Source organism: Rhinoraja longicauda, chromosome 20 (genome assembly GCF_053455715.1).
Source record: "Rhinoraja longicauda isolate Sanriku21f chromosome 20, sRhiLon1.1, whole genome shotgun sequence".
NCBI classification, from domain to species: domain Eukaryota; kingdom Metazoa; phylum Chordata; class Chondrichthyes; order Rajiformes; family Arhynchobatidae; genus Rhinoraja; species Rhinoraja longicauda.
In genome coordinates this window covers 38,947,359-38,959,762 of record NC_135972.1, presented here as the reverse complement: position 1 = coordinate 38,959,762, position 12,404 = coordinate 38,947,359, and the positions used below count along the sequence as shown (strand labels likewise).

Here is a 12,404-nt window from a genome sequence, read left to right as displayed (position 1 = left end):
CCTGCACCGCCATTCAATATGATCATGGCTGATCATCCAACTCAGTATCCTGTACCTGCCTTCTCTCCATACTCCCTGATCCCTTTAGCCACAAGGGCCACATCTAACTCCCTCTTAAATATAGCCAATGAACTGGCCTCAACTACCTTCTGTGGCAGAGAATTCCACAGATTCACCACTCTGTGTGAAAAAAACTTTCTCATCTCGGTCCTATAAGACTTCCCCCTTATCCTTAAACTGTGACTGTAAACTGAGACTAATGGCTCTCTTGAGCTCCCAGCAAAATATACATAATGATGAGAGTTGAAGCAGGATGATTCCTGAAGGCACTGGATGGGATGAACGCCAGCTATGTGAAGCAGGCTGCCAACTTCCCGTCACCTGCCTTGCACGACACATTTATCCTGCATGTTAGCACCACTCCTGCTGGAAGCTTGGCTGTAGCAGAGTCTGAGAGAAGTGTCGGGGCAATCAAACAGACTTGCTTGGCGCCAGTCGGAACTGAAATTGGTTTTGTTATGGACCCATTAGTTAAGTACGCATGTGTACTTTTACCATGACAACTCCAACTTCTTTGGCAGCATCCAGACATCTACTGATATTGTTCCAGGGATGTTTTAGATTTTACTGATTTCTTTTTAAAGATCGCTAAAGGTAACATGCAGGAAAATGTCAAGGGAAATTATTTACATCAACTTCTACCATTCACTAAAGTTCCTCATTTAGGTCTGAAGTAGGGTCTCGACCCGAAACGTCACCCATTCTTTCTCTCCAGAGATGCTGCCTGTCCCGCTGAGTTACTCCAGCATTTTGTGTCTATCCTCAATTAAGACGCTGAGGTAAAGTCAAATTGAATACAAATTATTGACCTAGTTAGGAAATTAGTTTTATTGTGGGATGCAAATAGTGGATGCTCAAATTAGCAAGATATGATGTACGATATCCTACAGGAATCTTGTTGAAGCCCCAGGCCTTCTCTGTATACATTGATGAATAAGGTGGTGGAATGATAAAGAGTGTAGAAAGGAAATGCAGATGCTGGTGTATACAGCAGGTAGACACAAAGTGCTGGAGTAACTCAGTGGGTCAGGCAGCGTTGCTAGTGAAAAAGGATGAGTGACGTTTTGGGTCGGGACCCTTTTTCAGACTGAAAGTAGAGGGAAGGGAACTGGAGGTAAGCAAAGGCCAGAGCAAAGCAACGCCGGCAACAGAGCCTTGGCCTGCGCCATCTCCCCATTGCCAAACATTTTCATTCCCCTTCCCATCTCCACAGTGAACCTTCTGTCCAGGGCCTCCTCCACTGTCAGAGTGAGGCCACACGCAGATGGGGGGAACAGCATCTCGTGTTTCGCTTGGGCAGCTTACAGCCCAGTGGTATAAAGTATTGAGTTCTCTCATTTCAAGTAACCCTTGCATTCCTTCCCTCAACCCCGCCCCCCCCACCCCCCACCACCACCCTAGTTGTCCCACTAGTTCCACTGTTCACATCCTTGTACCCCTTCATTATCACCTCTTCCCCAACCAACAATGGGCCATTGTGGGCTCCACCCTTCCTTGGTCATCTGTTTCAGATCTCCTGCTTTGCTCTGGCCTTTTCTTACCTCCAGTTCCCTCCCCACTACTTTCAGTCTGAAGAAGGGCCCCAACCCAAAACGTACCCATCCTTTTTCTCCAGAGATGATGCCTGACCCGCTGAGTTACTCCAGCATTTTGTGTCCATCTTTGGGATGAGAACGACAGGCAATAAAAACAAGAAAAATTAAGAATACTCAGCAATATTCAAACTGCATCTGTGGGATGAGAAAGTTTAGTTTAGTTTAGTGAGTTTTAGTATAGTGTTTATTGTCATGTATACCAAGGTACAGTGAAAAAGTAGACACAAAATAACTCAGCGGGTCAGGCAGCACCTCTGGAGAGAAGGAATGGGTGACGTTTCGGGTCGAGACCCTTGCAGTGAAAAGCTTTTGTTGTGTGCTAACCGGTCAGTGGAAAGACAATACATAATTACAATCGAGTCATCCATAATGTACAGATAATGGGAATAACGTGAATTACTTTAAGTGCAAGATCATAAAATCATGTGATAGGTAGAATTGGGCTATTTGGCCTATCAAGTTTACTCCACCATTCAATCATGGCTGATCTATCTCTCCCCCCTAACCCCATTCTCCTGCCTTCTCCCCATAACCCCATGACACCCGTAATATTCAAGAATCTATCTATCTCTGACTTAAATATACCCACTGACGGCCTCAACAGCCTTCTGTGACAAAGAATTCCACAGATTCACCACCCTCTGACTAAAGACATTTCTCCTCATCTCCTTCCTAAAAGAACGTCCTTTAATTCTGAAGCTGTGACCTCCAGTCCGAGACTCTCCCACTAGTGGAAACATCCTCTCCACATCCACTCTATCCAAGCCTTTCACTATTCCGTATGTTTCAATGAGGTCCCCCCTCATTCTTCTAAACTCCTGATAATATCCAGATATGAGATAGTCTGAGGTAGATGTAGCTCGGGACTGCTCTCTAGCTGATGATAGGATGGTGCAGTTGCCTGATATCAGCTGGGAAGAAACTGTCCCTGAATCTGGAGCTGGGTGTTTTCACACTTCTGTACTTTTTACCCGATGAGAGAGGGGAGAAGATGGAGTGGCCAGGGTGCGACTGGTCCTTGATTATGCTGCTGGCCTTGCCGAGGCAGTGTGAGGTGTAAATAGAGTCAATGGAAGGGAGGTTGGTTTGTGTGATGGTCTGGGCTGTGTCCACGATTCTCTGCAATTTCTTACGGTCTTGGATGGAACTGTTCCCAAACCGTGCTGTGATGCATCCTGATAACATGCTTTCCACGGAACATCTGTAGAAGTTGGTGAGAGTTGTTGGGGAAATGCCGAGTTTCCAAAGCTTTCTAAGGAAGACGCCTCTGCCTCTTTTCCCACAGATGTGACACACTGAATATTTCCAACAGTTATCTGTTTTTGTTTTAAGTTTCCAGTATCTGTTTTTTTTGTTGTGATTTTCAGAAAGAAACATATTTTTGCAATGGCACAAATTGAAATAAATGCACAGATACTCCTAGTGCGGCTCAATCAACGATTTATATAATTGTTTTATGAGGATGTTGCCAGGACTAGAGGGTGTGAGCTATTGGGAGAGGTTGAGTAGGCTGGGACTCTATTTCTTGGAGCGCAGGAGGATGAGGGATGATCTTATAGAGGTGCATAAAATTATGAGAGGAATAGATCGGGTAGATGCACAGAGTCTCTTGCCCAGAGTAGATGAATCGAGGAATAAGGACATAGGTTTAAGGTGAAGGGGAAAAGGTTTAATAGGAATCTGAAGGGTACCTTTTTCACACAAAGGGCAGTGGGTGTATGGAACAAGCTGCCAGAGGAGGTAGTTGAGGCAGGGACCGCCCCAACACTTATGAAACAGTTAGACAAGTTCATGGATAGGATAGGTTTGGAGGGATACGGGTTAAACGCGAGCAGGTGGGACTAGTGTAGCTGGGACATGTTGGCCGGTGTGGGCAATTTTCCACTCTGTATCACTCCATGATTCTATGACTCAATGTTACACAATGTCCCAACATCGCTTCTCAATGCCACAGCACACCACTGGTTAAAGTTCTCCAATCCAAAAAGCAAATGTCCACGACCACCCTTTGCCTCCTACCACCAAGACCTTTCTGTATCCACTTTGCTATCTCACACTGGATCCCATATACTCTACCATTTTGGATGAGCCTACCTCACGGGACCTTGTCAAAAGCCTTGTCAAAAGTCCATGTAAATAGCTTCCACCACCCTACCCCCATCAATCTTTTAGTTTAGTTAGTTTGGAGATACAGCATGGAAACTGGCCCTTCGGCCCAACCGAGTCCGCACTGACCAGAAATCCCCGCACATTAACACTATCCTACACACACTAGGCACACTTTTACATTCATACCAAGCCAATTAACCTACAAACCTGGATGACTTTGGAGTGTGGGGGGAAACCGAAGATCCCGGAGAAAACCCACGCAGGTTTTCCCATCCAGGGGAGAGAGTACAAACTCCGTACAGACAGGACCCATCGTCAGGATGGAACCCGGGTCCCTGGTGCTGTAAGGCAGCAACTCTACCGCTACGCCACCATGCCACACCTTCTTGGTCACTTTCTCAAAAAACTTTGTGTAGATGAAAGAAGAAATTAAAGAGATTAAGTGCATTGCCAAAACTATAGCAAAGTGCTTGCTGTATGGCCAAATGTGATTCATTTTGGTATTAAGAAGAGAGAAAGTAATATTTGTTGTCCAAGGGGATTTCCATGCCCCTGTATAAAATGTGATTAAATGTCATACAGTGGTTAATGGAATGCTGCTACAAGAAGATCCCATTGACACTGGACTCTATGTAAAGATGGGCTGACATTGCTGGGGTGGATGGGCCAGGGCCAGGGCAGAGGGCTGGTCTCACTGGCTCTCAGCCCCCCAGTGCCCTGGCAAGATTAAACGTTGTACTTCAGAGTGTGGAGACACACCTGCCCAAAACACCCATCGACCTTATTCAGAAGTTGAGGGCTGAACTTTGCTTTTTTTAAAAGAAGATAGACACAAAATGATGGAGTAACTTAGCGACAGGCAACATCTCTGGAGAAAAGGAATGGGTGACGTTTCAGGTTGAGACTCTGCTTTTTTTAAAGCAGTCATTGAATTGAACAGATTTTAAATGGCCAATGGTCAAATGCATTTTTCCCAGTCTGGTTTTTGAACTGATCACACCTCATCAATTTCTAGTATGTATGCTCATATGCTTATTCACAAAATGGTGGAGTAACTCAGCAGGTCAGGCAGCATCTCGGGAGAGAAGGAATGGGTGACGTTTCGGGTCGAGACCCTTCTTCAGACTGATGTCAGGGGGGCGGGACAAAGGAAGGATATAGGTGGAGACAGGAAGATAGAGGGAGATCTGGGAAGGAGGAGAGGAAGGGAGGGACAGATGAACTATCTAAAGTTGGAGAAGTCGATGTTCATGCCACTGGGCTGCAAACTGCCCAGGCGAAATATGAGGTGCTGTTCCTCCAATTTCCGGTGGACCTCACTATGGCACTGGAGGAGGCCCATGACAGAAAGGTCAGACTGGGAATGGGAGGGGGAGTTGAAGTGCTCGGCCACCGGGAGATCAGTTTGGAAATCGAGGTATGCTCATATCTGTTGTATGGACATGGGGTTAGCTCACGATATCAGTGTTCCCTGGTCCTGCTTTTCCCTCACTTCTCCTTATTTCAATGCATCGCTCCCTCTCATCCTCCTTCAGCATTCTAAAAGGACCGTTCCCAATGCAACTCCCTGACATGCCCCCCATCTCCACCAATTGCTCCCTTTTTCATGAGAAATTCTCATACAAGCCTCGCTGCAACTTGCCAATCAAGCCCCCCAGTATCCACCTTCACTTAAGATAGACACAACAAGCTGGAGTAACTCAGCGGGTCAGACAGCATCTCTGGAGAAAAGGAATTGGTGACGTTTCGGGTCGAGACCTCTCTTCAGACTCGTTCCACCAATCACTCGCCTGGCTTTGTCCTGCCCCACCTGCCTTCCAGCTTTCTCCCCCACTGCGATAATCAATCTGAAGAAGCGTTCTTACCTGAAATGTCAACCAGGAGTTCATGTTCTCCTGAGATGCTGCCTCGTCATTTAAAAAAAATAACTTGTTTTCTTTATCTTCCTTCTGATGAAGAGTTTTTCAGTCTGAAAAGTAAACTGTTTCTTTTTCCACAGCTGCTACCTGGCCTGTTGTGTGTTTCAGTATTTTACATTTTTATTCCTGGTTTTTGAGTTGTTCGCTGAGATTCTCACTTTATTCGTGAAAGCTGAAATCTAAATGTTTCCCTCTTTACTGAACAACATGTCTTATTGCTGAAGAATATATGAAGAGTGGTACATTAATCCTTATTGCAGCATACATGTACATATAAAAGCAGAAAATAATTCATTGAAAGCTATTTTGAAAATTATTTTGAATATTTTTGATTTACTAACATCCATTAAAAATCATCTTTCCATGATAAACAATTCTCTGAAGCTATTTTGCACAGAGCGCCTGGAATGCCATTGTAAAATTAATTGAACTCTTCCTTTCTAATTGTTGTTTTCCTCCCATAGAGTTCTACAGCCAAGGAGAGGGCCTGTGGAGGGAACAGTAATAGGTTTCAGATGGAAAGTGCAGTTCCTGTACAACGATTGGACCTGTTTCTTGGGCAGTTCCAAAATACCTTGTTGACATCCATCGGCGTCTTTACACAGGAAAGGGTGACGATCGCCAATCTGGGAACCGCTGATGGCCGTGTCATGCAGGTAGACTTTGGATGATGATGTTGCCATCTTACCCTTCTTTTTAACCATCCATCTTCTCTAAGCTTCAATAAAATCTCTACATTTCCTCCTCTAAATCTCAATTTTCCTTCCTTTGAAAATCCCCTGTCTCTGTCCAGAGCCATCACTTTCAGCTTGCTGTTTAATTTTACCTCAAAACTTTTCTGACTTTGATACCACACAAAGTCATATTCAAGTAGAAATATCTCAAGTAAATTATTTACAACACGGTATTGGGTGTAGACACAAAATGCTGGAGTAACTCAGCGGGTCCGGCAGCATCTGTGGAGAGACGGAATGGGTGATGTTTCGGGTCGAGACACTTCTTCAGACTTCTTCAGGCAGCCCCCGCCCCTGACATCAGTCTGAAGAAGGGTCTCGACCCGAAGCGTCACCCATTCCTTCTCTCCCGAGATGCTGCCTGACCTTACTCCAGCATTTTGGGTCTACCTTCAATTTAAACGAGCATCTGCAGTTTTTTTTTCCTATAACTTGGTATTTATTGTTGGTAACCATTTGCAATCTTGGTATTTCATTCACCATATCACTTCGTACGGCTTCTATTTTTATTTCCACAAATCCAAACTTCGCTGACTTATGCCTAACTGGAGTTGCCGCCCCAACCTGGTTGTGTCTCGTCAGAATGTTTCTGTCCAGCACTTCCACCTAACCAGACAATGGTTGATCTGAATAGTTTATCAGAACATACATCTGACCTGACCCTCATTCTAGAAACTTCCTTGAGAACAAAGAAAACCCCTCAGTTTTCCCACTGCCAATTTATTAAATGTGATTGTGAGAAAGTCCAAGTGATCTATGCTGTTCAGTCTGAAGAACGGTCTCGACCCGAAACGTCACCCATTCCTTCTCTCCAGAGATGCTGCCTGACCTGCTGAGTTACTCCAGCACTTTGTGTCTATCTCCAATTGGTGCAAATTCTTCTGCTCCTCACATCATCTCACCTCTTCAGTTGTGGACAAAAGCCGATTATTTTCTCTCTCATATATTTTTCTAATTTCTAACTCAACCAGACATTTTGTCTACGTTCTGGCATTTTTCCTTGAAATCCTCACTGAATCTTCTACAACACGGTGGTTGCATCGGCCATCTTCTATGGAGTGGTCTGCTGGTGCAGCAGCATCTCAGCAGCGGAGGGGAAGAGAGTCGACAAGCTGGTCAGGAAGGCCAGCTCTGTCCTGGGTTGCCCCCTTGACTCAGTGCAGGTGGTGGGAGAGAGGAGGATGATGGGAAAGCTAACATCGCTGCTGGACAACGATGCAGGACACTGCACTGAGTAGCTCCTTCAGTGACAGACTCCTTCACCCCAAGTGTGTGAAGGAGAGATATAGGAGGTCCTTCCTTCCCGCTGCTGTGAGACTGCACAACCAGCACTGCTCCCAGCAGACGAGTCAACAATAACAGCTAAGGACACACAGTAAACTGATGACAATTTATGTATCTTTTATTTATAATGAATGATCTCTTGCTCTCTTGCTATCCACTTTGCTGCTGTAACACTGTAAATTTCCCCGGTGTGGGACAAATAAAGGAATATATTATTATTAATGGATTCATAAGGGTCTGCCTTATATTTCAGACCCGTCTGAAGAAGGGTCTCGACCTAAAACATCACCCATTTCTTCTCTCCAGTGATGCTGCCTGACCCGTTGAGTTACTCCAGCATTTTGTGTCTATCTTTGTCTTATATCTATGTTTTTATTCAAAAGCTGCTCTAAGCAGTAAAGTGAATTTCTCTTCATCTTCTCCAACAAGCCTTCGTAGAATATGAAAGAAAATGAAATCTTTGGCCCTCAGTCTCTTCTATGGAGATGAGAGCTGGCACCGAGGCAGCTTTTCCAGTGGATCAGATATCAATCTTGCATATTTTCCAAGTATCTTTTGATGTCATTTTGTTTGCACCAATATCCATTTGGACATACTGCTACCCATTTGTGTCTGATTGCATTTCTGTTCAGCAACATTGGCTGTGTTTCCTTCAACTTTAAAAGTGTTACAGGTTGAATATTGATTTTCCAGCACCCTCGGTTCCAGAGCATTCACTGGATGTTCACGTTTCTGGACTAACAGAGGTCACGTGATAATGAAATGACCACACACCTCTGGCCCACTAATGCCTCCTCTTCCGTGTCTCTAAAGCACCTTGAAGTGCCAGAAACTTCAATAAATAAAATAAAAAGTAAAATGTAAACTCCAATGTGAATGGAACGACCTGCCGACCCTAATTTGAGGAAGGACGTCCTTGCTATTGAGGCAGTGCAGCGTCGGTTCACCAGGTTAATCCCCGGGATGGTGGGACTGTCATATGATGAAAGAATGGATCGACTTGGCTTATATTCACTGAAATTTAGAAGGATGAGAGGGGATCTTATGGAAACATATAAAATTCTTAAGGGATTGGAGAGACTAGATGCAGGAAAAATGTTCCAGAAACAGGGGCCAGTCTAAGAATAAAGGGGAGGCCATTTAAAACTGAGGTGAGAAGAAACTTTTTCACCCAGAGAGTTGTGAATTTGTGGAAATCTCTGCCACAGAAGGTAGTGGAGGCAAATTCAGTGGATGAATTTAAAAGATAGAGCTCTAGGGGCTAGCGGAATCAAGGAATATGGGGAGAAGGCAGGCACAGGTTACTGATTGTGGATGATCAGCCATGATCACAATGAATGGCGGTTCTGGCTCGAAGGGCCAAATGGCCTCCTCCTGCACCTATTTTCTATGTTTCTATGTTTCTGAAGCTTATCCATAAGCTAGGATACCGTCTGATTGTATTTATGTATAGTAATATCTGATATGTTTGGATACCTTGCAAAACAAAGCTTCTTACTGTATCTCAGTACACGTGACAGTGATAATACTGAACCTGTCGGCAGCTCAGTAGCACGGCGTTGTCAAAAATAATTTGATATAATCAGAAATTTCAGCCCCTCTTCTGGACCTCTTCAATAGCAGCACACTGGGGTGGGAAGGAACTGCAGATGCTGGTTTAAACTGAAGATAGACACAAAAAGCTGGAGTAACTCAACAGGACAGACAGCATCTCTGAAGAAAAGGAATAGATGACTTTTTGGGTCGAGACCCTTCTTCAGACTGGTGCAGCTGCTTGGCATTTACATTCAATCCTGACGTTTGCTGCTGCTTGTGTGGAGTTTGTACCCTTTCTTGCTATTGAGGGCGTGCAGCGTAGGTTTACTAGGTTAATTACCGGAATGGCGGGACTGTCATATGTTGAAAGACTGGAGCGACTAGGCTTGTATACACTGGAATTTAGAAGGATGAGAGGAGATCTTATCGAAACGTATAAGATTATTAAGGGGTTCGACACATTAGGGGCAGGAAACATGTTCCCAATGTTGGGGGAGTCCAGAACAAGGGGCCACAGTTTAAGAATAAGGGGTAGGCCATTTAGAACTGAGATGAGGAAAAACTTTTTCAGTCAGAGAGTTGTGAATCTGTGGAATTCTCTGCCTCAGAGGGCAGTGGAGGCCAATTCTCTGAATGCATTCAAGAGAGAGTTAGATAGAGCTCTTAAGGATAGCGGAGTCAGGGGGTATGGGGAGAAGACAGGAACGGGGTACTGATTGAGAGTGATCAGCCATGATCACATTGAATGGCGGTGCTGGCTCGAAGGGCCGAATGGCCTCCTCCTGCACCTATTGTCTATTGTCTATTGTCTATTGTCTATTGTCTATTGTCTATTGTCTATTGTCTATTGTCTATTGTCTATGTGGCAGTATGAGCTTCCTCCAGGTTTCCTCTCACATCCCTAAGACATGCAGGCCGGTAGTCTAATTAGTTGCTGTAAACTGTGTCCTGTGTGCAGGTGAATGGTAGAAATCTAGAGGAGTTGATGTGAATGTGGGGAGAATGGATGAGAGGGAAAGTGAGATGAGGAATGTGAGCACCCTGTGATCCAGCATAGAACCCATGAGTGGGAATTACCACCTTCAATATCATAAGGAAATATGAAGAATTTTAGTTTAGATTAGAGATACAGCGCAGAAACAGGCCCTTCGGCCCACCGGGTCCGTGCCGACCAGCGGTCCCCGTACATTAACACTATCATACACACACTAGGGACAATGTTTACATTTACCAAGCCAATTAACCTACAAACCTGCACGTCTTTGGAGTGTGGGAGGAAACCGACGATCTCGGAGAAAACCCACGCAGGTCACGGGGAGAACATACAAACTCCGTACAGACAGCACCCGTAGTCAGGATCGAACCCAGGTCTCTGGCGCTGCATTTGCTGTAAGGCAGCAACTCTACCACTGCGCCACCTAAGAATTGCACACCTCCATCACCCTCCTTCCTTGTCCCTGACTTTCTCTGGATGAGAGGCACTTTCAGTGGAATATCAGGGCTTTTAAATCTGGGTGGGTGGGTGAGTCAGAGATTCATCTCTACCTGCACCTGCCCACTGGTCCATCTGCACCTGCCCACTGGTCCATCTGCACCTGCCCACTGGTCCATCCACACCTGCCCACTGGTCCATCTCCACCTGCCCACTGGTCCATCCACACCTGCCCACTGGTCCAACTCCACCTGCCCACTGGTCCATCTCCACCTGCCCACTGGTCCAACTCCACCTGCCCACTGGTCCATCTCCACCTGCCCACTGGTCCATCCCCACCTGCCCACTGGTCCATCTCCACCTGTGTGCTGGTCCATCTCCACCTGCGTGCTGGTCCATCTCCACCTGCCCACTGGTCCATCTCCATCTCCACCTGCCCACTGGTCCATCTCCACCTGCCCACTGGTCCATCTCCACCTGCCCACTGGTCCATCTCCACCTGCACCTGCCCACTGGTCCATCTCCACCTGCCCACTGGTCCATCTCCACCTGCCCACTGGTCCATCTCCACCTGCCCACTGGTCCATCTCCACCTGTACACCGGTCCATCTCCACCTGCCCACTGGTCCATCTCCACCTGCGTGCTGGTTCGAAATGTTATTCTCGGGTTTTGTCAACATGTCAAAATCTAATAATGTTTCAGTTTCCGTTCAGTTTATTGTCATGTGTACCGAAGTTTCAAGATGCCACATTTTGATGTGAAAAAGCAAATTCACTGCAGCAACAAAGTTTCTCCTCCGGACATTCTCAGTTCAGTTTAGTATATTGTCACGTGCGCCGAGGTACATTGAAAAGCTTTTGTTGCGCGCTATCCAGTCAGCAGAAACACAATACGTGATTACAATCGGGCCATGCACAATGTGCAGACACATGATAAGGGAATAACTTTTAGTACGAGGTAAAGCCAGAAAAGTACAATCAAAGATAGTCCGAAGGTCCCCAATGAGGTAGATAATAGTTCAGCACTGCTCTCTGGTTGTGGTAGGATGATTCAGTTGCCTGATAACAGCTGGGAAGAAACTGTCTCTGAATCTGGAGGTGTGCGTTTTCACACTTCTGTACTTTTTGCCCCATGGGAGAGGGGAGAAGAGGGAGTGGCCAGGGTGCGACTCGTCCTTCATTATGCTGCTGGCCTTGCTGAGGCAGTGTGAGGTATAAATGGAGTCAATGGAAGGGAGTTTGTTTGTGTGATGGTCTGGGCTGTGTCCACAATTCACTGCAATTTCTTGCGGTCTTGGATCGAGCTGTTCCCAAACCAAGCTGAGATGTATCCTGATAAAATGCTTTCCACAGTGCGGATATTGACTGATGGCAGACTGTGAACTTTCACTTTATCCTGCACCCCTTGATAATGTCACCACTCACCCTTCTACGCTCAAAAGAAAAAATGTCCCTGCCTACCTAAACTCTCCCTGTGGCCTCAGCCCACAAACTCTGCCTAAGCCCACAAGCCCAGGTAATATCCTGATGAATTTCTTCTGCACCCTTTTCAACTTAATGACATCCTTCCTGTAACTGGTGACTGGAACTAAACACATAGTGCTCCAAATGTGTTCTCACCAAATGATTTGTACAACAGCCTCATCATGTCCCATCTTTTGTACTCAATACCCTTCCCAATGAAGGCAAGCAAGCCACTGCTCTTTAAAGTGATCCAAGGTGAGTTAACTAACTG

At 45.7% G+C, this 12,404-nt stretch overlaps 1 protein-coding gene across 4 annotated transcripts in view; it reads left to right on the top strand.

Annotated features, from left to right (window-relative positions):
- met (MET proto-oncogene, receptor tyrosine kinase) overlaps window positions 1-12,404 on the top strand; it is a 172,494-nt gene that overhangs the window by 82,674 nt on the left and 77,416 nt on the right. For all 4 annotated transcript variants that reach the window (XM_078417439.1, XM_078417441.1, XM_078417440.1 and 1 more), the window contains one exon: window positions 6,148-6,339. In XM_078417439.1, the coding sequence (XP_078273565.1) occupies window positions 6,148-6,339 (192 nt within the window). The remainder of the gene's footprint in view (window positions 1-6,147; window positions 6,340-12,404) is intronic.